At 46.5% G+C, this 25,376-nt stretch overlaps 1 protein-coding gene across 1 annotated transcript in view; it reads right to left on the reverse strand.

The window, feature by feature from the left end:
• Nucleotides 1-25,376, reverse strand: part of TRIM62 (tripartite motif containing 62) — a 601,096-nt gene that overhangs the window by 95,711 nt on the left and 480,009 nt on the right. The window contains exon 3 of the mRNA XM_044063248.1: nt 22,225-22,481. Coding sequence (XP_043919183.1) covers nt 22,225-22,481 — 257 coding nt within the window. The remainder of the gene's footprint in view (nt 1-22,224; nt 22,482-25,376) is intronic.

A 25,376-nucleotide genomic window follows, 5' to 3' on the forward strand; every position in this document is an offset into this window, starting at 1 on the left:
GCCACCTGAGCCTTGCTTGGCATGCAAAGAGGAAAGTCGTTGGGTTTGTTTCCTGTATTGTTGTGCACTGTCTTCGCCACCTCTTGGTGCTGGAGAATGCCACTGTCTGCCTCTATATGATCCTTGAGATTGTCCTGTGCCCCTTGTGCGCCTGTATCTACCTCTTTGGGGCTTGTCCGTGGCTGGAAAGGACCAGTTTTTTGAAGGCCAATTTCTGCTAAAACGTGGTGGTTGTACCTGTAGAAAAGCTTTGACAGTTTGCATAGATTTAGCTTTTTCTTCCATAGTATCTCCTCAGCATTAGTACCAAATAATACATCCTTTTGTAAAGGAGCATCTAGTAGTTTAGCCTTAACATGATCAGGCAAGGTTTGTTCCCTAAGCCAGGCATGTCTACGAATGACTGATTCTGTAACAGCAGCTCTACTTGAGGCCTCTAGAGCATCATAGCCACATTGTAAGGTGTGTTTACCCACTTGTTCTGCACTATGAATCATATCCTGCAACTCCTTCATATCTGGTTGTTCACGTTGTGACATTTTATTCTTTAATTGTGATAACAGAAACTGACAATTTAAGGCCCTCATGGCTAGGGTGGCCGAGGTATATACCTTTTCCCCCCCACCTTTCTAAGGATCTAGACTCTCTCTCGGAAGGTAATGGATTCTTAGCAGTAGAGGCCTTCATTCCCTTGGGGCCTTGAGAAATGGTTTCTGGGTCAGCATTATGGCTTTTGTAAAGAAACTGGTGTGAGTTAGGAACTCTGTAGTACCTATCAGGCTTGACTGGGGCAGGAGGCAGGGAATCCGGATTAAGGCAAGCCTCCGAGTACACATCATCAAGAATGTCCAAGACAGGAGGTATCGCCAGAGGTCTGTGCTGAGGTAGCAAAAGAAATTCCCTAAGCCTTTTCTTGGAATCTGAAAAATCTTGGCCTTCCCAATAGAAGTGTTCCCTCAAGGTATGCAAGGTTTCCTCGAAAGAAAAGTCCTCTGGGGGGGATACAGAAGGGATGGACTGCTCTGCATCAGAATCTTCAAAAGGGGAGTACGAATGTTCCTCTTCATCAGAATGTTCTGAAATAATGGAGCCCTGGTCAGAAGAGGGAGAATCTTCCTCCACTCTGGGTCTCTTGTCTGGCGGGGGTTGGGAACCCCTGATAAGAGTAATTAAATCCTCAGCCATTTTGAGCATCTGCTTTTTAGGCATGGGGCCTGGAGATGGGCCCTGTGCAGCAGGTCTCTTGGAATGCATGGCTGATTTAGACTTAGTAAAGGCCTTTATGGAAAAGGAAGAAGGTCTGAATACACCATGGGTGGAAGTGGACCTGTCCACATTAAGAGGCTCACCACTCACAGTGGCTTCGGTAGATGTAGTCAGGGTATGGGCCGAGGGACCTGCGGTCTCGGTTACAGAAGACACCGCCAGAGAAGTGTCGTCGGTAGTCAGGGGCTGCATAGGCGCCTCGCTGAGAACCGGAGCACGTGTAGCCGGTTTTGGCGTGGTGTCGGTGGAGACCGCGGACCTCGCGTGTCGGTCTTTGCCCTTGCGTTTTTGGACAAAACAGTAGTCGGAGTCTCCGACGACATTTTATAATTAAAAGCTTTACCAAAAAAGTGCTGGGTGAACTCCGCCCGACGCTTAATAGTGCGTTTATTGAAAGTAGCACAAAAGCGACAGCCCGAGACGTCGTGGTCTGGGCCTAAACAAGGTATACAGAGGGAATGGAAATCCTTATGTGGTATTTGCTTCCCACAAGAAATACAATTGTTAACTTTGTCTGACATCGGTCTGAGGCAAGAAAAGTTTCCCCAACGGGGTACTTAGCTTTAAAGAAGACTTCGGTTTCCAAATTTTCGTAATTTCAGGAGCTGGCCGACCGGCACTTGCAAACTGCTTCTGCTTCGGGCACCGCGCGGCAAAAAAGACTGAAGAAAATGGCGTCGGCTGTGTCTTATATACCCCTGTTGCACTGACGTCAGGAAAGAAAGCGACAACAACCGACGCCGGACCTAGACTTTGGAATTCGGCTGACCGAAGACCCGCCTGACGGCAGGAGAACCCATCTGTATGACTGCAGCTGTATGCACGATGAACATCAGTTGTTTGTCCTGCTGCGATAAGGACTCTGGGGGTGACTCAGCAAATTCTGAGACAAGGTCTCACTGAAGCCGGATAACATGTGCCAAATAGTTCAGCGCATGGTTGTAAAAAGCCACTGTCGAATAAACATACTTCCCAAACCTATCCACCGACGTGGACTCCTTGCCCGGAGGGTGGACTGAGGAACTCTCCTGTGCTAGTTCCTTCCTGGTGGCTGCTGCGACCACCATAGTGTCAATGGGGGCTCCTTTAGACCACGGTTGTCTGTCAGTGGGAGGAGACAGAATCTTGTCAGGGCGTTTGGGGATAGGCTCTACGGTGTCAGACTCCTTCTATGCCCACATGGTAATAAGGTCTACCAAGGGATCCACTGGCAGGGACACCCAGGAAGTAGATGGGCCCATGCCAAAGGCCTCCAGGAACACTGACTCATCCGTAGAAGGTTCTGGGGCTGACCAACCTCCCCTCTGGCGGAGAATCTCCTTGATGTCTCTGAAGGAGGCATCTTCAGGAGGTGACCTGGGGGAACCTTCTCCTTCCTCTAAGTCTGTGTCCATAGTGAGGGATTCAGGGGAGTCCAAGTGCCTCCTTTTGCACTTGTGCTTACGGTTGCCATCTTCAGTGGGACACTCCGAAGAGGACTCGTGAGCCGCAGGGTGTTCCTCAGGGGGAATAGCCTGGGGGTCCTCTGGCATGGGCTGTCCTTGAAACAGGATGAAGGGCGTAGACGCCAAATGCAGCGGGGTCTGGGTGGAATCTGAGCAGAAGGGCAGGTCGCAATCCTTAGGAGAGAACCCTCTCCACCAATTCGAATGCCGATGGAGAGCATATCTCCTTGGTACCCAGCAAGGAAGAAGCCCTCCCTGGGTCCGAAGTGGAAATCGGAGCTGAAGCAAGGGTAGCCTGAGGTCCAAGGGAACGGTTCGGATCCAAACAAGCCGGAGCTGAAGAAGAATCTGTTCCCTCGGGTCTGACTCCCTGTCCACGACTCCGAGAGTTACCCGGATCCAAACTAGCCGGATGAGAGGAAATCAAGGTAACAGCCTGAGTCGAGGTTGAAGGAACCGTCGGTGCCGAGCTACCAGCTCCAAAGAGCCTTAGATCCAAAAACCCCGAAGCAGTCGCCCGGATCGGAGAAGGAGAGATGGAGCAGAAAAAAGGCATAGCGGTCTCCCCTCCAGAGGGAAAGGGGCATAGAGGTCCCCCCTCCGGGAGAGGGGCCTGGCAAGACTCCCATCTGTATTTGGGCCTGAAGAAATATCGCATCATCCTGTCCATGTCCAAGTCCGATAGGCTCCAAGTCAATCGCGAAGAAGCAACAAACTCGATCTGGCTGGTCTGCGCAGTAAGGGTGAGGAAGGTCTTGGATCCGAAGATTCCAGTGGCTCTGGCTAGAAACGCGGTGATGGGAGTCATGGAGAAACTGGTCTCGAAGTCTTAGAAGGAGGGCTAAGGAAAGGCTTCCTGTCTGGGGATCTCTTGCGAGGCCTATCCCTCCTCCTTTCTTTATCCTCCCTGCGCCTTTCTCTGTCCTTGTCTCTGTCTTTTTCTTTTTGCTTGTCTGCCCCAGCACCAGAAGAAGTGGGAGTTTGAGTCCCTGTCTGGGTGGGAGATTTCATGGGAGTACCGGAGACCAAGGCCGAAGCAGAATCCAGCATAGAAGCAGGGAGAAGACCCTTGGCGACTAATTTGGCCTTTCAATCCCTGAGAGCTCTTGGGTTAAAACCCGCACAGATAGCACACTGGATAAATGGGGCACTCCCAAACAAATTACGCACAGTGTGTGACCATCAGCCGGTGAGAGCTTGTGGCCACACTCTGTACATTTTTTGAAGACTGATTTAGGCTGATCAGCCATAGTACAAAACTGAATCCCACTCCCTACAGAAAGAATACAACACACGCACACACACACACGCTGAGGGAAAGTGGGCCTAATAGCAACTGACAAGACAAAAAACTTTTTTTTTTTTTAAAACCGATGAACAAAGCGTTACACTAATGGAGGAGGTAGGATACAATAACAATCACAGACACACTAAATAGGAAGAACAATCCCAACTTACTTATCCCTGAGTTCAGAGCAAACAGACCACGATACTCACTGTGGCGCAGCAAACGAGATCTGGGGGAAGGCAAGAGATGGTGGTGCATTATGGGTAGGGGAGGAGCTCGGAGCAGATGCTAGAAAATAATTTGCCGGCTCGGATCCGATATGGATCTGAATACCCACAGGTTGCAGATAAAATGAAGTTAACTACTTCAGATCTAGGATCATAGGAAGTTACTAGGCTATTGGCCCTGAGGCCCTTAGACCCTTACAAGCCTACCAAGAATTCTGTTAGCCCATGTTCCGACAAGTCAGCACCTGATGCCCCTGTTAAGCAGGGACAGAGGTGGAATCCCAAGGGTATATTTTCTGTTCCCCATCCAGTTATCTAAGTTGCGCTTAAAAAGAGTTAATGAAGTACTCTGCTTGATGTGGAGAGGGAGTCTATTCCACAGAAGTGACAGTCTCTGGGACACAAACCTGTCCTGCCAACAAGTCCTACTGATATCACAGACCAGGTTGAAGTCGCATGTGTGGGTTACTCAAGTGGAGCTAGACTTATGGATATGTAGCAGTCCCATCAAGGCGGGGTCTAAGATTACTTTGCATGCAAGACAGAGGTCACATCTGAGAAGTCTGTACGAGACTGAATAGAGGGACAGGGCTTTTAGCCTATCTCTGTACGGTAGATGTAGGAGGCCCTGGATTCTCCTGGTGAGGAACCTTTGTGGTCTCTCCAGCTGCTGCATGTGCTTTGTGAGGTACATGCCGAACGGAGCACTGTACTCAATAATGGTCTTATAAGAAAAGAATACAGGAATGTTATAACCTCCTTTGTCCCTGGATGAGATGCCCTTACTGATGAGGTAGGCCATGTAGAAAGCTTTCCATATAGCAGAGACAATATGGTGGTCAAAAGTCAGTTTGCTATCAACCTGGGTGCCCAAGTCTCTCACGACTAATTGCGTGCTTAGGACCTTGTTATTAATGTGATAATTTGTGGGGACATCACTCTCCCCAAAGGGGATGATGCATTTTTTGGCATTCAGTTTGAGGCCATGTTTCTGGCACCAGTCATTTGTTTGGGTTAAGACCCTCTTGGAGGATGTCCACATCACTAAAGGAATTGATGACAGCACCCGGCTTGCAGTCATCTGCAAACCTGGTCAGCCATAGCCCACTTGTTTTGGCCTGCACCTCAGAAAAGTATATCCCAAATAACACAGGCCCCAAAACTGATCCCTGGGAACACCGTTTGTTACGGGTCTACTGCTTGAGGTAGCTTCCCCTATTTTGACTAGGTGGGTTCTTATCAGTGAGCCAGTTTGCTACCCATCTGGTAACATATGGACTGATGCCTACTTGAGAGAGTTTATCTATTATACCGAGTGGGGAACAGTACCGAAGGCTTTGGCCAGGTCAAAGTAGGCGGGTGTGCACCATCTTCCCCTTGTCCATGGCTTTGGTGACCGTCTCAAAGAAGTTGACCAAATTTAATGGGCATGACCTCCCCTTGACGAAACCAAACTGTGTGGGATCGAGTGTTTAGAGGTTGCCAATATCCTTGTTAATGAGGTCCATGATAATCCATTCCATGGCTTTGCAGAACAGGCTAGTTATGCTGATAGGTCTATAATTTCCTGGAATGGTGGACACTCCATCTTTGTGCAAAGGGATGACAGTAGCTGTTCCCCACTTGGCTGGGATGAACCAGTACTCGGGCTTTGGTTGAATAGGGTGCCTAATGGTGCTGCAAGTTCCTGCACGAGTTCATGTAGGATGCAGCCTGGGATGTTATCAGGTCCCATGGAGGTTGTATTTTCTGCCTTTCAGAGGGGAGAGATGACTTGCTCCCTAGAGATAAGAGGAGGGGGGCAGCTGCTGGGGGTGTCCTGATTTATTGATGGTGGGGGGGGCAGATGGGTGAAGTTTTAAATGAAACTATCTGCCAGCAGGTTGGCTACATCTATGGCATTTGTGTATGTGGTGCCCTTGATCACCAGTTCTGAGCAGATCTGAGTGCTTTGTTTGAGATTGCAGACATATGTGAAGAAGGCTTTATGATTGTCTTTAGTAGATGTGGCAAGTTTGGACTCGAAGTTTGCTTTGGAGGATTTCACTAGTGCTCTTATTTGCTTGTTCAGGCTAAGGAGAGACTGCATCCAATTAGGCACCTGCTCCTTCTTAGTTTTGAACAGCATTTTTTTCTCTTTTATTATAGAGTTTATTTATTGTAGATATCCACCAGACAGATGTATTCTTCCTTGAGGATGATGACTTGTCCTGTCTGGTATTCCTGATTCCATGCAGCTATAAAAATGCTCTTATAGTATTTTGGAGTAGGTTTGGACACATGTGCCAGTTCCTATGGAGGGGAGGGGGCTATGAAGCTCTTTATACCTTCCCTCAGGATGTTGTAATCAGCTTTGAAGAATTTTTACTTTGACCCTAGCTAGGGGGGGGGGGGGGGGTCAGGGGAGATGGTGACTTCGAAAGTGATCGCTTTGTGGTCGGATCTTACCAGGGAGGTTGACTCTGTAGGGTGCTGCAGTGGCTACTCATGTTGGTTAATACAAAGTCCAAGATATTATCAACTCTTGTGGTCCAAAGCATTTGCACTGACAAAAATCAAGGAATCTCTGGGCATCTGTGTTTTGGCACGAGTCAAATCTATGGTTGGATAGTTAAAGTCACTCAAGATCAAGGTGAAGGGTTGAATCTTGATAGATTCAAAGAGGTCCAGATAGGTGGAGTGGGCATATTGAGTCAAAGCTGGGGGTCTGTAGCTAGCCATGATTTGAATAGGGGTCTTGTCAATGGTTAAATGCACCTGGAGTGTCTCCTGTGCGTCATAACTTTTGACCAGCCTGGAGGTGTGTGTCTTTAATATATATTGCAACTCAACCTCCTTTTGCTTTGCTGCCAATGGTTTGGGGTCTGAATACATGACAGGATGAGTAACCTGGTATGGCTGGGGTGCTCTCCACAGCTTTGAACCAGGTTTCTGTGATTGCATAAATGTCAGCATCTTCCAGGGTTAAGAATGCTTTCAGTGAGTGCAGCTTCATGTTTAGACGCCTAGTGTTTAGCAGCACGACCTTTAATTTGCGTTTTGATGCAATGTTCACTTTGGCACTTTTGACCTCACGGAAAGTACAGTATGTACACTTACCATAAATGTAGTTGTTTGAGTGTATTCACTGTTGCAGTCATCACACTTGGGTTATCTGCCTGCAGGTAGCCCTCAATTGGCCCGAATACCAGAGTTTTGAGGATTTCTGCATCGGATGCTGTCGCTTCTTCCATGATGTCAGGTCATCAGGGGTATAAAACATGCAGCCGACACCATTACATCAGTTTTTCTTGCCCCAGATGTCAGGAGCCCCCAAAATAGGAAGCAATTACATGGTGTGGAACACCCCCAGTAAAAAGTAAATACCACTGTTATAAGATATGGCCAAAAAAAAAAAAAAAAGATAGGTAGAAAGTATAGGGAAGTCAGGGGGCTGGAGGGAGGGTAACCAGGAGTGCAACAGTGAATACACTCTAACATTTACATTTATGGTAAGTGTACACAACTGTACTATGTTCTTCGTGTTTCACTGTTGCAGTCATCACACTTGGGTTGATTACCAAAGCTGAAGAAGGGTTGAGGCAGTCAAGAAGCATTAGGACTGGCAAGCAGGCCTTGTAAGACTGCTGTGCCAAATCCAGCTCTGGATTTAGAAAAGATAGGTAAGTGGTAATGCTTGGTGAAGGTGTGTACAGAACTCCAGGTTGCATTTTCCAGGATGTCCCTGGAAGGGACTCCCAAGAAATGTTGTAGAGGTTGAGGTAGCCCTAAGTGGAATGAGTTCTGATCCCCTTTGGGGTAGGTTTTCCATGGTGTTTGTAGCAGAACTGGATGCAGTGTGCTATCCATTTAGAAATGGTTTGCTTTGAAATGGGCTTGCCCTCTAACCCTGTAGCAAAGCCGACTAGCAGCTGGTCATATTTTCTGAAAGGCTGAGTCCTGTCCAGGTAGAACCTGAGCTGCCTGTGCACGTCCAGGGAGTGCAGGATCCGTTCCCCTTTATTCTGAGGATTAGGGAAAAATGTGGGCAAATGAATGGATTGGTTTAAAGCCACACTAGATACCACCTTGGGCATAAATGATGGGTTAGTCCTGAAGGAAACCCTGTCTGCATGGAAGATAATGAAGGGTTCCACGGCCATAAGGGCCTGCAATTCAGACACTCTTCTTGCTGAAGTGATGGCTAGAAGTAACGCTGTTTTCCAAGAGAGGAATTTTAACTCTGCTGTAGCAGCAGGTTCAAAGGGAGGAAGCGTGAGCTTCTGCAGTACAAAGTTAAGTTCCCAGACTGGAGTGGGAGCTCTCCTGGGGGGGAGGTCTTAAATTTTTGGCTCTTCTCAGGAACTGTTTGCCCAGAGGATGAGAGAAGAGGGGTGGCTCAGTTTTGTAATGAGCTGAGATGGCAGAGGCATGAATCTTCATTGAAGTGAAGGATAGGTCTTTGTGGAGCAGTTCTGTTAGGTAATTTAGGATTTGAGGTAAGTTGGGCACGGTTGTGTCCATTCCCTGAGACTGGCTCCAAGAACAGTATCTTTTCCACTTTTTTTAATAGGATTTCCTAGTACTAGGCCTCCATCCCTCAAGGATGACATCCAGCACCTGTTTACTGAGGGTTGTTGGTGAAGTGTTCAGGGGATGAGCCAGGCTGCTAGCTTCAGGGTTTGCAGCTGAGAATGCAAAATCTGGCCCTCCTGCTGTGACAACAGGGAAGGGGTCTGAGGCAGGTGACATGGTGGCACTACTGTCAGACTGTGCAAAAGTGGTTACAAGAGCTAGCGTGGCCAGTCTGGTGGAATCAGGACTGTCCTTGGCTTGTCCTGTTTGAACTTTAGTAGGACCTTCGAGAGGATGGGCAGAGGGGAAAAGGCATAAATTGAGACGTTTTCCCATGTGAAGGACAGGGCATCCACTTTTCATGCTTGGCTGTGGGGAGTTCTGGTGCAATAGTTGCTCAATTGATAGTTCTGTGGGGAAGCAAAGAGGTCCACCTCTGGTGACCCTCAGCTGTGGATCACAAGTTTGAATGATTTGGGTTCCAGTTTCCACTCATGAGGGTCCATTAGATTTCTGCTCAAGTCGTCTGCCAGTGAATTTAGTTTGCCTGGCAGGAATTGAGCTTGCAGGTGTACTTGACTGCTCAAGGCTGTGTTCCACAGAGCCATGGCTAACCTGCAGAGTGGGTAGGAATGGGTTCCCCCCTGCCTGTTTATGTACCACATAACTGTGGTGTTGTCTGTCTTTATCAATAGTTGCCCTGGAAGAATCAGGTATTTGAAGGCTGTCAGTGCATTCTGTACAGCTAACATTTCTTTCTGATTGATATGGAGGTGCATTTGTTTTGGGCTCCATTTGCCTTGAATGCATTTTCCTGCCATGTGAGCACCTCATGCATAGACTGATGAATCTGTTGTTAGGGTTTGGGCGGCGGCGGGTTGAGTGAAAGGGAGTCCCTTGTTGTGGTAGCAGGCCTCTGCCCACCAAAGAAACTCTGTCCTTAGGCAAGGAATGATAGGAATTATTGTTTCCAGGCCCTGAGAATGTTGACACCAGAGACTTTTTAAGTACCACTGAAGTTTCCTCACATGCAGTCTTGCATATAGAATTAATAGAATGCAAGAGGCCATGAACCCTAGGGCTTGCAGTATTTTTCTTGCAGATAGCTGGGATTGGGTGGCCAGAAGATTTGAAGTAGTTTGTCAAATAAATCTGTTTTACTGGAGTGAGGAATGCCATCTGGGAAGTTGTGTTCAAGCTTGCTTCTAGGAATACAATCTTTTGGCTGGGTACCAGATGTAATTTCTTTTCATTGATGGTATATCCCACTGAAGTTAGAAGTCCCTTTACAAATGTTAGGTGCTGAAGTAGCAATTCCTGACTGTCCGCCTGAATCAGGTAATCGTCCAAGTATGGGTAAATTTGATTTTTTCTCTGCCTGCAATATGCAATGGCTGGAGCTAGGCATTTTGTGAATAGCCTGGGCGCAGTAGATAAGCCAAAGAGAAGTGCAGAGAATGGATAGTGCACAGAGCCTGCTCTGAAACGTAGATATTTCCTGCAAGATTCCCTTACGGGGATGTGCAGATAAGCTTCTTTTAAGACTAGGGTGGCTAGCCAGGAGTCCTTGGCTAGCATAGGCAACAGCTGTTGGAGCATAAGCATTTTGAATCTTGGAACCACCAGGAAGGTGTTGAGAATAGACAGATGCCGGATAGGGCGCCAAGAGTTTTCTTTTCTGGGTATCAGAAACAGTCTGGAGTAAAAACCTTGTCCCCTTTGCTCTGCTGGGACATGTTGAATAGCCTTGATACTGAAAAGAGAAAGTACTTGCTTTTGGGCCTCTGCCCACTGGTTTGGGGGGAGGTCTGGCCATCCTCTTGGGGTTGGCAGTGAGTGGAAGTAGAATCTGTATCCCTGGGATACAATGTTCAAGACTCATCTTTCTTGGGTAATGCACTCCTAGTTTTTTGCGTGCAGGGCTAGTTTTCTTCCTAAGGGTGCAAGTACTTGGGCAAGGCTTGGAAGGATGAAGGACAAGTCATTGTGAACTTTTTCCATAGGATGGTGGCTTACTACTCCCTGTTTATGAGGTGGGAGCACTCCATTGTTTAGATCTGTGCATACCCTGAGACTGTAGTCTTAGTAGTCTGCTGCCTCTGGGTTTGGACTGAGAAGGTCTGGGAGGGACTGGGAAAGACCAGTTTTTAGAAGGCCAATGCCTACTGAATCTAGGTGGCTATACCTGTAGGAAATCTTTAACAGTTTGCATAGATTTAGCTTTTTACTCCATCTTTTTGAGGACTTCTGCTTTAGTGCCAAACAGACGTTCTTGGTTTAATGGAGCATCTAATAATTTTGCTTTGACATGGTCTAGCAAGATTTGTTCCTTAAGCCAAGCATGCCTTCTAAGAACAGACCCAGTGACAGCAGCCCTGCAAGATGCTTCCAAGGCATCAAAACCACATTTCAAAGTATGTTTTCCAACTTGGTTAGCAGAATGCATTAACTCTTGTTAATCTTTATGCTCTGCACAATCAGGAATCAACATCATTTTTTGTTTAATTAGTTCCATAATATGTTGCTGATACTTTTGCCATCAGGGCTTTAAATTGCCAGTTTCACATGTTAGAGTAGCAGAGGTGTATACCTTCTTGCCCAATCTGTCTAAAGCCCAACAATCCCTGTCCGAAGGGGTAGGTTTTTTGGCTGTAGTAGCCTTAATGCCTTTAGGTCCCTGGGAAATGGTCTCTGGATCCACAGTAGGATTCTTAAATAGGAATTTGTGAGAGTCAGGTACTCTGTAGTACCAGTCAGGTTTCCAGGGAGCTGGTGGCAAAGTATAAGGAGTAAGACTGGATTCCATGAAGACATCATCTACAATTTCCAGAACAGGAGGGATAGCTAGAGGCTTGTGCTGAGGCAAGTTTAAAAATTCCCTGAGTCTCTTTTTGGACTGTGGGTAGTCCTGGCACTCCCAGCAGAAATGCTCTCTGAGGGTATGCAGGGTTTCACCAAAAGAAAAATCATCTGGTGGGAAAGCAGAGGGAAGGGAATCCTCTGCATCAGAATCCTCATAGGTAGATAAAGGTATGTCCTGATTATCAGAAGGGTCAGAGTCATCAGACTCATTATCTGAAGAATCAGAAGGAAAATCAGTTCTTGGTCTTTTAGAGGGGGAAGGCTGGCTTAATAAGGTCTTCAGCCATTCTAAGCATTTGTTTCTGTGGCATGGGGGGCTGAGTGTGCGCTTTGGTCGTTGGTTTCCTAGGTGTAGTGCGAACTCTGGGCCTGAGAAATTTGTTATTTTTGGTTTGAAATGAAGTTGTCGGTTTAATATGAACATTGGAAGGCCTGAATACACCCTCAGAAGCTGGTGCCTACACAGTGGCTCCGGACCCATCCAAGGTAGAGACATCCGCAGGTTCCATAGTCGAAGAAGCATCTTGCAGCATACCAGACTCCAAATGGGTCTCAGTAGAGGCCTGCGAATCTGTAGAAGCGGGTATCAGGGGCTGCGAAAGTGCCTCACTGAGTACCGGAAGCTCTGGACCTATGCGATCTGTCTGTCTTTATCCTTATGTTTTTTCGGAAGATCGGTAGTCTGATGGCTTATCGAAGCCATTTCAGAATATGGAGAACAACAGCGAAAGGAATTAATGACAAAAATAACCAGACAACGAATAGTTTGGGAGTTGAACAAGGCACAAAACTGACAGCGAGGAACATCGTGGTCTGGGCCTAAACAGGTGACGCAGTAAGAATGAAAATCTCTGAGCTACTTGCTTTCCACAGGCAAGACAATTATTAATTTTTTCTGACATTGGTTAGAGCAAGAAAAAAGGATCCCCAACGGGGTACTTATCTTTTAGAAGACTTCAAGTCTGAAACTCGATAAACAAAAATTTCAACAGGCGGCCGACCAGCACTTGCGAACTGCTTCTGCTTCAGGCTCCGCTTGGCAAGAAAAGCTGATGTAATGGCATCGGCTGTATGTTTTATACCTCTGATGACCTGATGGGAAGAAGTGACAGCATCCGACTCAGAAATCCCATGACTCTGGTATTCGGGCCGACTGAGGGCTACCTGCAGGCAGATAAATCCAAGTGTGATGACTGCAACAGTGAAACACAAAGATCATCTGCCTAAAAAAGGCACTATGGGGGAGGCAAGAGCCTTAGCCTGAAGCCCAAGAGAGACAGATGCAGGCCATCTCTGGCAGAGCATTGTGATCTGTCTAGTAAGTCTTCCCAGGCTGTCAGGTACTGGATCCCCTTGAAATGACACCAGAAACTAAGCCAAATGTTAAACTCAATCATTTTTTCTTTGTATTGAAGCATCACTCTGGGTGACGGTAAAATGCTGCTTAAGGCTAGGAACATACCTGCCTGGGACACATTCAGCGAGCTCAATCATCTCTCTCTTCATCCAGACCAGGGAGGTATGTCTCAAGTCATTCATGCCAACATGGACTATGACAGAGTCATAACAGTACTTTTGTTGAGAGACTTGAGTGCATGGGTGATATGGCAAATTCTGGCACCTGACAAACAACTAACCATGACTTTTCTCCTTATCCAGCCTGGTGAGTGGCACAGCAGTGTCTCACACAATGGAGTCTCCTATGACTAAAATGCTGGGTTTATGTTTAGGCTTTAGTGGCTGTGAGACACAGGTGTGTGGACTGTGTGTGTGGCTAGGTGTGTGTGCATGTGTGTGGCTAGGTGTGTGTGTATGTGTGTGGTGTTGTGGGTGGTGGAGTTTGTGTGTTTTTGCTTCAGAGGTCTTTCTTGTTTGGGTATGCTTTTGTTGAGGACCTCCATATATGTGGGGGTGTGGTGTTTGTGTTGACAACCTTCTTATTGCCAGATATACTGGCATGTGAGGGAAATAGCATAGAGTCTAGGCTCTTAATGTAATTGCAGCTCTCACAAAATGTATTCCTAGGTGGTAGAAATAGAGGGTTGTCCATGTACATGAGGCAGTTGCTACACTGTCTCAGGATGCCCATATCAACCAGATGGGCAGGAGAAACCATAGGAAATTGTCCATCCATATTTGTCAGAATCTGACGGAGAGAGGCCAGAGAGAGCTTAGGGGTTAAAGGGTGGAAGGTGTAAGATGAGTACTACTAGGTGATCACAAAAGTGCTACTAGGGGAAATTTGTAGCTGGAATACCTCACAATGTGTTAGAAACAGAGCAGCTGTGGAGCATGACATGCAAACTAGCTCAAAAGCGGGGTTTAAATATCACAAAAAACATAGAAGGCTCTAATAACAGAAATCTAGACAATCCTGCTAGTCCCGGCTTTCTTTACCAACCTGTGCCAGACAAGGTCCAGGCAGCCTTGCTACTCTCACTAGCAGAGGAGATAGGCCCCTACCAACACAAGATGGCTGCCAAAACACAGAAGGGAAAAACAAACAGCTCTTGATGCAACAAATCTTTTTTGCTATACTTGACATATACAGACTTCCCATACTCTGGAACAAACTACCTATCTATATCAAACAAAGCTCCTCATTACCACTCCAAGAAAAATTTTGATGATTGGATGGGAAATAGGAAATTCACCCCGGGGATCACTTCTGTGGCTCTGCTCGACAGGGGCACAGGAAAATAATTTTCTTGGGTGGCGAAAGCCAGGGTACCCTTTGGCTAGGCTTATAATGGCCCTAGGGCCAATAGCCTAATACCTACCTATGAACCTATATGATATAGAAGTATGCTACGCAAGTTCTCAAATTAATAGAGTTCTAAATATAAACTTCTCTGTGTATGTGTGTGGTGGGATGGTACTGATTTCTGCTGTGACAAGCTAGCTTGGGGCACAGGACCTCATACTGTGTGTGCCCATATGTAGCAGGGATGTGTCTCATCAATTACCAGTAATGCATCTGTGGTGTAATATGGACTTTAAGTCATGGTGAAAAGGTGCATTAAAAATGGGGAGAAGTAGCAAAATGTTATTATTACACTGTCCCCCAAACATGTACATCTTTATGGCACTAAAACTACTCTTTTGCTCACTTTACAAAGTATGTGAAAAATGTAATCTTACAACTGCATGAATGTCTCCAAACCCAAATAAACAAATCTGTGCCAAACTGATGCAGAGATTTGTCAACAGCAGTACTTCCTATTTCCTTGCTTTTTCATTTTTTTATAAAGGGTTTATGCTACCTTCTGCCTTACTCAACATAACACACTACCTATTTTATTTATTTACTTTTCTTTACTACGGTAGAACACTGATTTCACCATTTGCAGCCTCAGCCAAGGTAACACATGCAGTAACAGTAAACATTAAAGGTACAAATAAAGTAAATTATACAGTACAGTGACATAACAGTTGTGAAAAAAGAAGTTATGTACTCACCATAACGTTCCATCTGAGTAGTTAGACTTCATTCTTCTGCACATATGGGTATTCGGATCAGATTCGGATCCGAGCCGGCAAAACTTTTACAAGCATCAGCTCCGAGCTCCAAGCTCCTCCCCTACCTATAAAACATCACTTCCTCCTGACTAACCCCAGATCGAGTTTGCTGTCACTAACTAGCAACGTAACCCACAATCCAAACAGGATAAGACCTGAATAGTGAGGGGGATAGAGGGAGGGAAGGTGCAGAAGAATGAAGTCTAACTACTCAGATGGAACGTTATGGTGAGTACATAACTTCTTTATCTGTAGTTAACTTAATTCTTTCTGCACATATGGGACAGAGTCCCCAGCTACTAGTATTTCTGGGAGGCCCTTATGGAAGGATATTTCTGAGCACCGCAGAGCCAAAGGATGCTATCCCTCTAGAAATCAAATCTAATTTATAATGAGAGATAAATGTATGCGAAATGGCCCACATGGCTGCCGCACAGATATCATCTAAAGGTACTTTTGACCAGAAAGCTGCAGAAGTGGCCATTGATCTAGTGGAATGAGCCTTCAGTAAAAGCCAGGAGGAGATGAGCCTTTGTCCTTGTATACTTGTGCAATACAAAGAGTGATCCACCTTGCTAAGGACACTTTCAAAACTGCTTTGCCCAAACATGGTTTTGAAAACGAGACAAACAGCTGATCAGACTTTCGGTAGGGTTTAGTCCTATGAAGGTAAAAACGAAGGTGTCTATGGACGTCCAATAAATGGAGTCTATATTCGCCTTTATTTTGGAAATTTGGGAAGAAGACTGGCAAATTTATAGATTGGTTAATATTGGCTGCTGAAGACACCTTGGGAAGGAAGGAGGGGTTTGCACGCAGCGAAACCCTGTCCTTGTGAAAAATCAAATAGGGGGGCACGGAGGATAAGGCCTGTAAATCTGAAATCCTTTTAGCTGAGATGATGGCCACCAGGAATGCCGTCTTCCAAGACAAGAATTTCATAGGGACTGAACCGGCAGGTTTGAAAGGCGGAGAGGTCAATGCTTGAAGGACTAAAGTCAGATCCCAGGGAGGAACTGTCTAACTGGAGGTCGCAAGAGAAAGGTGCCCTTCAGGAACGCTTTACACAATTTGACAGAGGCCAGAGCAACCTTATTTTCGCCTACATGGAAATTAGAGATGGCAGCCAGTTGAACCTTGATGGTGGAAGAACTTGCGCCCGATTGAAAGAGACCAGCCAAAAATCTAAAATGACTGGAATGGGGGCTGTAAAAGGGTCCTGATTGCGTTGAGAGGCCCAAACGGAAAAACGTCTCCACTTGCTACTGTAGAGTTTCCTAGTGGAGGCTTTGAGAGATGCTACCAGAATCTTCTTAACAGGGGATGAAAGTCCAGGAGTCCTAATGATCATGGGAACTGGAGCAGCCATCAGCTTGAGACTGTCAAGGTTGGGCAGGGGCAAGCCCGACGGATGAGCAAGTAGATCCGGGCATGGATCTAGAGTCCATGGAGGAGCCAAAAGGCGAGACCATAGGAAGGGAAACCACACTTGGCGAGGCCAGAAGGGAGCTATGAGAATGACTTTGCACTGCAACCGGCAAGCTTTCTGAAGGAACTTCGGTATGAGAGGTAACGGGGGATAAGCATAAAGTAACCCGGGAGGCCAAGCATGGACTAGAGCATCCCTTGGGACATCCCCTGGAGGGGGGATCAGAGAGAAGAAGTTGCTGCATCATGTTGGAAGGAGATGCGAAGAGGTCGCAGCAAGGTTGACCCCATACGAGGAAGATTCTCCTCGCCACCGATGGATTTAGAGACCACTCGTAAGGCAGAAGGATTGCCCGGCTTAGACTGTCCGCTAAAATGTTGGAGCGTCTCGGGATATGTGTTGCTATCAGAAACCGGTTGGTGGATATGACCCACTCCCAAACTCTCATGTCCTCGCGACAAAGAGGGTAGGATCGGGTCCCTCCCTGCTTGTTGATATACCAGACTACTGACATGTTGCCTGATTGAATGGCCACTGTCCCTGGAGGTAGGACAGGATGGAAGGCTTTCAATGCTAAAAACACTGCCCTCATCTCCAGGACATTGATGGGTAGCTTGGTCTCTAGTAGGGACCACGTGCCTTAGACTGTTCTTCCCAGGAAGTGCCCCCCCCGACCCGAGCTGGGAGGCGTCCATGGTCACCGTGGCTTGGGCTGGCGGGGCTAGAAAGCTGCGCCCCTCAAGTATGTCTGATGACTGAAGCCACCACTGGAGTGACATTCTGCATGTCCAGTTGATTCGGATTTGGAAGGTCATCGGGAGGTCTAACCAGGACCACTGAACTGCTAAATTCCACTGAAGGGTTCTCATATGAAAACGTGCAAGAGGGAGAATGGAAATGGAGGCTGCCATCGAACCCAAAGCCCTGAGAACATCGCCTGCTGTGACTACAGAGTGCTCTGAGATAGCCGACACGTGGCGTCTGAGATTTTCTATCCTTTCCGGAGTGAGAAAGATCTTTGACTGAATAGTATCCAACCATGCCCCGAGGAAGTCTATGACCTGAACCGGAGCCAGGTGGGATGTGTTGAGGCTGATCATGCTGCCCAACGTGTGAGCCAGACCAAGAAAGTAGTGTAGGGCCTACACAAGAGACGTTTGGTGTATGCAGCGAAGAACCAGTCATCTAGGTAGGGGAATACCTGAATGCCCTGAAGTCTCAGGTGAGCCGCTACGACTGCCATTACCTTGGTGAACACCCTGGGGGCTGTGGTGAGACCAAAGGGTAGGGCTCTGAATTGAAAGTGACCGGCCCCTAGCTGGAAGCACAGAAACCTCCTGGAGCTTCTCTGGACCTTGATATGATAGGAAGAGTCCTGGAGGTCTAACAAGCACATCCAGTCGCATTCTCTTAGAAACGGTAGAATGGACTGTAGTGACCATCCGGAATTTTTGTTTCTCTACCGACAGGTTGAGGATAGACAGGTCCAGTATGGGCCTGAGGTCCCCCATCTTCTTTGGCACTAAAAAGAACCTGGAGTAGATGCCTGATCCGGACTGGTGGGGGGGGGGACGGTTTGATGGCTCGTTTTTGTAACAGTTTCGAAACCTGTAAAGCTGCAGCCTCCCTGTGATCGGGTGGAACATCTGGGAGGCGTGCTGGAGTTATGGGAGATGGTATGAAAAGGGATAGAATAGCCTTTGGATATGATGTTTAACACCCAGTGGTCTGTAGTAATGGACTGCCATGCCGCTGGATGTAAGGAGAATCTTCCCCTGACTGCCTCCAGAGTGGAGCAGTCGGGCAACCCCTCAGGGTTGCTGTGTGGGCCTGTCGGAAAAGGGTTCCCTAGACCCGAAGTTTCTGGGACCCCCTCTGCCTCTGGGACCATGTCGGTCTTGTACCCCTCTGCCTCTGGGGGACGAATAGTCCTGAGTGCCCTGGAAAGACTGTGATTTCCGGAACCACATCTTCTTTTGCCCCTTTTGGTTCCTGGAATAGGATCTCTGGGGGTTAGAGAAGCGGATTCTGACGGCAGACAAAGTCTTTCCGTCCTTCTCAGTCTGGGTGAGCGTGTCACGTACTGTCTTCCCAAAGAGGGATGATCCATTGAAAGGGGCGTTAATAAAAGACGCCTTAAAGGGGTCCGCAAATTGACACAGTCTGATCCAGGCGTGTCGCCTCAAGGCAATGCCTGTACCAGCAGCTCTAGCGGCTCCCTCCGTAGCATGTGAGAGGAGACGCATAGATGTATTTGTCACTGATTTCAGTGTAGTCATCTTCGCAGTAAAGGACTGCTTGTCCTGCTGTGACAAAAACTCTGCGGGTGACTCAGTTAGTTCCGTTAGAAGAACACGCTGCAGTTGAGTAACATGTGCCAAGTAATTCAGCGCATGGATAGAAAAAGTCGCTGACGAGTACATATGCTTCCCGAAACGATCCATCGACCTGGACTCCTTTTCTGGTGGATGGACCGAGGAACTCTCCTGTGCCAGTTCCTTCTTTGTGGCAGCTGCAACCACCAAAGCGTCCACAGGGGCTCCTTTGGACCATGCCTGCCCATCTGACCGCGGGGAAAGAATTTTGTCCAGTCTTTTGGGTAAAGGCTCCACGGTGTCAGGATCCTTCCATGCCCTAGTGGTGATGAGGTCCACCAAAGGGTCGGATGGTGGGGAAACCCAGGAAGTAGATGGGCCCATGCCAAAGGCCTCCAGAAACACAGACTCATCCGCAGAGGGTTTGGGGGCTGACCAACCTCCTCTCTGGCAGAGGATCTCCATAATGTCCCTGAAGGAGATGTCCTCGGGAGGTGATCTGGGGGAACCCACTCCTTCATCTAAGTCCGAATCAGTGGAAATGGACTCAGGGGAGTCCAAGTGCCTTCTTTTACACTTGCATTTACGAGGTTCCTCTCCAGTGGGACTTTCTGAAGAGGACTCGTAAGCCTCCGGGGGTTCCCTGAGGGGAACAACCTGGGGTTGCTTTGGCACGGGCTGTCCCTGAGACAGGGTGAGGGGAGCAGAATCCGAAAACAGGGAGGTCTGGGTAGGATCCGAGTAGGTGAGCTGTGGTCTCATCCCCTGGGTGGGAACCCTTTCCACTTCCCCGAATGCCGATGGAGAGCCCATCTCCGTAACCCGTAAGGATGAGGCCCTCCCCGGATCCAAAGCAGGGATCGGAGCCAAAGGCAGAGTAGTCTGGGCACCAAGAATGGGATCCGAAAGAGAATGACCATGACCCTCGGGTCTGACTCACTGACCACGGCCCCCCGAGAGTCTCCTGGATCCGAAATCGGATCCGAGGAACTCAAGGTGATGGCTGGCGACGAACCAACAGCTCCAAAGGGCCTCAGATCCGAGAACCCCGAAGCATCCGGTCGGATTGGGGAAGGAGAGATTGGGTGAAATAGAGTTGTCGAGGGACCTGGTAAGACCCCCATCTGAATCTGATTCTGGATGAACCTCCTCATCAGCCTGTCCATGTCAAGGTCGGAGACACTCCCAAGTCGACCTTGAAGAAGCAACCAAAGCAGGTCTTGGCTGGATCTGAGGGGAGTGCCTCGGCTCCGAGGGCTCCATCGGCTCTGGCGAGAAACGGGGAGAGCGGAGCAGAGAACAGGACCTGGGGACTTTAGAAGAGGGGGTGGAGAAAGACTCCCTGTCGGGGGATCTTTTTCTGGGCCTGTCCCTCTCTTTGTGGCACTTCTCCCTCTCTCTCGTCCCTACCTTTCTGGGACGAATCTGAGGCTGCAGGATGAGAGGGAGGTTGAGTCTCTGCTTGCAAGAAGTCACTGGCTGGAGTGGAGACCGAGGCAGACTCTAGGGCAGAAGCTGGCAGCAGACCCTTGGCCTCGAGCTTAGCCCGACGGTCTTTCAAGGCCCTGGGGTTAAAACCCACACAAATATCGCAGGAGGCTGACAAATAGGAGACCCCTAAACAAAGAACACACAGAGTGTGGCCATCGGCTGGTGAGAGCTTGTGACCACACTCTGTGCATTTTTTAAAAAGAAGTTTAGGTTGTTCAGCCATAAGGGTGGAAGAGTAACTAAACCATAAGGTCCACACACACACACACACACACACACACACACACACACACACACACACACACACACACACACACACACAAGGAATGGGGCCTAAGAGGGAACTAAAACTACCAACAAGCTACACAGAAAAAACTTTTTTTTTTTTATTCTTAACACGACGACCACGTGTGAAGGGGAACAGGTACACACACACCAACTGTACTGAAAAGAGAAAAAAAAGAGAAACCTTACCAACTTTTAGAGCTCAGAGACCACGATGCTAACTCTTAGAGTGGCAAATGAGATCTGGGGTCAGTCAGGAGGAAGTGATGTATTATAGGTAGGCGAGGGGCTTGGAGCTCGGAGCTGATGCTTGTAAAAGTTTTGCCGGCTCGGATCTGAATACCCATATGTGCAGAAAGAATGAAGTTAACTACTTCAGATCAGACGTTTACCAGCTTTAAAAAGTAGGATCATGATTATACAATGCATAGCACAGGTTTTATAGGTAAGGTGAGGTAAACGTGATCCAACTAAAAGATTAGACATAGTATATACAAGTGAGGAGGAAAACTGGAGCAGCGAAGAGTCGAACTTATAGAATACCAAGACCTACAACAGAAAAGTTAACAGGAGAAGTCAGTATTAGATATACAGCAGAAAATGGAGACGGCAAATGGGGAAGCAGTGGGTATAAAGTTATAAGCTGCTGAATGTAACAGTGCAAACATGGGAGGAGGCACATCCTGTTCCCCGACGTGCACTTATATTGTTCAGTTACGTATTGTTTGAACCAACTTTCAAACTGTTTGTGGTTTCTGATTTCTGTACCATCAGGTGGGAAAGGCTGCCAGAGTTTCGGGGCAAAAAAAGAGAAGCTATGGTCTGTGGAATGAAGTTTAGTGGATGAAATTGTGACAGTAGGGCCATTCGTGGGACTGGCTTCTTGAGTTATAGTGTGGGATGAATGTAATTAGACTCCTACGTAGGGGGGGTGTCTTGGTGTAGAAGTTTGAAGAGAAGGAAGCCAAAATGCAAGTTAACGTTGCCTTGAATGGTACGCCAATCTGTCAATTCCAAGGAGTTAAAGGGATGCTCACACCAAAGAGATGGTGATGAAATAACAGATTTTATAACAGATTATATTGCAAGGCACTGGCCAATAGGGGTAAGGACATATTTTAGTTGTAACAACAATACTTCTGCACACAAGCTTTAGTTTTAGCAGGTTCCTATTGATATTTCAAGGACCTTATATTTGTGATCTTTGAAACTGCAAGACTAAACACATGAAAGGTGAATTAGTATAAACCATGTCCAAAATTATGGTACACCTTGGAGTATTCCCCTTACTGCAAGACAAAGTGATATAGTCAGCATATTTCCAAGGATCATGGTGATGGTGGAGGTGGAGGGAGCTGCACATTTAGCTTGAACTGCAGGGTGTTTCACTGTATAAGTCTTGCATTCTAACTTTATTTTTTACAGCTATGGGATCCAATTATGGAATTACTGGTCTGTCATTAAAGATAGATTTTAATACACCCACACTGTTACTTCCAAGAGTACAAAGCAATACAATGCGCACCATGAAATGATGACTTACTTCTCAGAAAGGCCTGAAATCCCTGCTAGAAAGGTGTGTTTGTCAGTCTCTGAAAGCTTCTCCTTCAGAATCTGCATTCCTTCCTGCACCCTGTGCAGCTGATGGCTGTACCGCTGGATCTTCTGCTCGATGTCTGTCAGAGTTCGTGCTGTGTCCATCTCAAGTTCTTCCAGCATGGACTTCTGACGTTCTCGCAAAAATTTGTGCAGGCGATCAAATGCCTCAGCAATTGTTGCACGCAGACTTTTTGCTGATGACTGGATACAAAACATAGCAATATCAGTAACAAGCACATATTAAAGATGACACTCAGCAAGCAAGATAACAAATGCTATGAACCAAACTTGATGAAAAAAAATGACTACCACTCAACTGCAGATAACAATAAATAGATTCCTCTGTTATTTAATGTGGTCGACTGGTAGTTGTTTTTTCACCAGGTTAAAAAATGCTACAGATACAGGAATCAGCATGCAGACTGCTGTGCTTGGTGAAATTTAATATACAGCGGTTTATAAAATGCTACCTATAGGTTATACTGCCTAAAAAATCATGAAACCAATATCCAAATATATAACCAAAATCATAAAACCAATCAGCACCTCACACATCATTGAACTACCCTCCCCCCTTAACCCATTTCCTTCTCTCACATTCTTCCACACCCTGTTAGCACAGTCAGCCATCAAATTTGGCCCGCCCCCCTATCAAAATGCAAACAAGCAAAAAATGCTAATTACCCTAATGCCTATCCTGTTTCTATTTTACCATCTCACTGCCTACGAACAAACACTTTATCGTGGTATTCACTATCCAAATGGTGAAACAGACACCCACAACTTCACACAACACCAAACTGTTTACCATTCCCAGCACAACGAATATACCACCCTCTATAAAATACCACCCCTGTACAGCCACAAAACACAATCCTAAAGTAAAAGACTATATAAAGCTTATAAACAAACTCCTAAAGCTCAGAATATCCTATCACTATAACCTTATAATACATGGAGACATTCATCCCAAACCTGGCCCACCCACACCCAATAACCTCCACTCCCCTATCACAACCACCACAGTCAAGCTACCCATGTATACTCCCACTAGTTCCCTCTTAGCATTTCACCTAAATATTAAAAGTATTAACAATAAGATTCCCAACCTACACGCCATCCTAGCAACCCACTCCTCGGACATTATGTGTCTTATGGAAACCTGGCTAAAACCCAGTACTACTGACAATGAGACAGTACCTCCAGGATACAATATTCACCAGTTAGAGCAGCTACAAGGAAAGGAGCTGGGATAGCAGTCCTTTACAAAAATACTCTAACCGTTAAAAGAGACACCATTCAATCTCCCATATTCAATAACGTGGAACTCCTCATATCCAAGCTACAGTTTAACCAAAACAAGCACTTAACATCGTCTGTGCATACATTTCGCCAGACAACAACCTAAATACCCTAGAAGATATCCTTTACTGGTTATCCACTACCTATCCCCAAGAAACCATAGTTCTTTGCAACTTTAACACCGACTGGCACTCCTGCTCCTCTGACCCCCCCCCATATAAACTTATCTGGGTTTAAACAGGCCATAACCTCTCCCATTAGGATAAACAAACCAACCAACCTGGAAAGTATCCTAGACTGGATCCTAGTTAATAACCAATCCCAAATGTACAAAGCTGGTACTCTCCCCGATGACCTCAGCGACCATTGTCTAAAGTATATATCATAAAACATAAGGCAGGAAACCCTCACCAGCCCAAATATAAAACAGTTAGAAACAGGAAAAACATTGACGCTATTATATTCCAAAACAAATTAAAAGCAGTTGACTGGTCAAAACTTAAAAAAATCTAACATTAGAGAAGGCCATAGAGTGCTTTAACACTAAATTCCCCAAGTATCCTTGATTCCCATGCTCCAGCACACACAATAAAAACTAGATCAAGCATAGCACCATGGCTCACAAAAGATACCAAAGTTAAAATCAAAAAGTACAGTTGTGTAAACATAAATGTAGACGTTCGAGTGTATTCACTGTTGTAGTCATCACATTTGGGTTATTGGCTTGCAGTAGCCCTCAGTCGACCTGATTATCAAAGTCTTGGGTCCTGCGTCGGTTGTGGTCTCATCTTCCGTGACGTCAGGTAATCAGGGGTATAAAGCATGCGGCCGACGCCATTACATCATTTTTTCTTGCCCCAGATGACAGGTGCCCCCCCCCCTAATGGGAAGCAATTAAAAAAAACTATATATATATATATATATATATATATATATATATATATATAGATATATATATATATAGATATATATATATATATATATATATGCTTTTTTATTGGAGGTGTAACCTTATATATATATATATATATATATATCACACACACACACACACACACACACACACACACACACACACACACACACACACACACACACACACACACACAAGGTTACACCTCCAATAAAAAAGCAAATACACCAAAAAGCATAGTAAAGTAGAGTACAGGTATAGCCAAAAGAAGTCAGGGAGCTAGAGGGAGGGTAACCAGGACTGCAACAGTGAATACACTCGAACATCTACATTTATGTTAAGTGTACACAACTGTACTATGTTCTTCGTGTTTCACTGTTGCAGTCATCACATTTGGGTAGATTCCCAAAGCTAAGGAAGGGAGGAGGCATTTAGACAGCATTAGGGCCAGCTATAAGGCCCTGCAAAACTGCAGTGGCAAAGCCAGCTCTGGATTTAGAGAAAATTCTTAAATGGTAATGCTTGGTGAAAGTATGTACAGAACATGAAAGGCACCACTGCCATAAAGGCCTGCAGTTCAGATACCCTTCTTGCTGAAGTAATTGCTAAAAGGAAAGCTGTTTTCCAAGAAAGAAATTTTTATCTATGCACTTGCAGCTGGCTCAAAAGAAGGAAGAGTGATTTTTTCCAATACAAATTTAAGGTCCCAGGCTGGAGTTGGGGCTCTCCAGGGAGGTCTTAAGTTTTTGGCCCCTCTGAGGAAATGCTTGAGCAGTGGATGAGAGAAGAGGGGAGGTTCTGTGTTGTAATGAGTTGAAATGGCTGAGGCGTGAATATTGATGGAGGAAAAAGAAAGGCCCTTGTGAAGCATCTCAGTTAAG

This window comes from Protopterus annectens, chromosome 2.part1, assembly GCF_019279795.1.
Source record: "Protopterus annectens isolate FY-2018-M chromosome 2.part1, PAN1.0, whole genome shotgun sequence".
Lineage (NCBI taxonomy): Eukaryota > Metazoa > Chordata > Ceratodontiformes > Protopteridae > Protopterus > Protopterus annectens.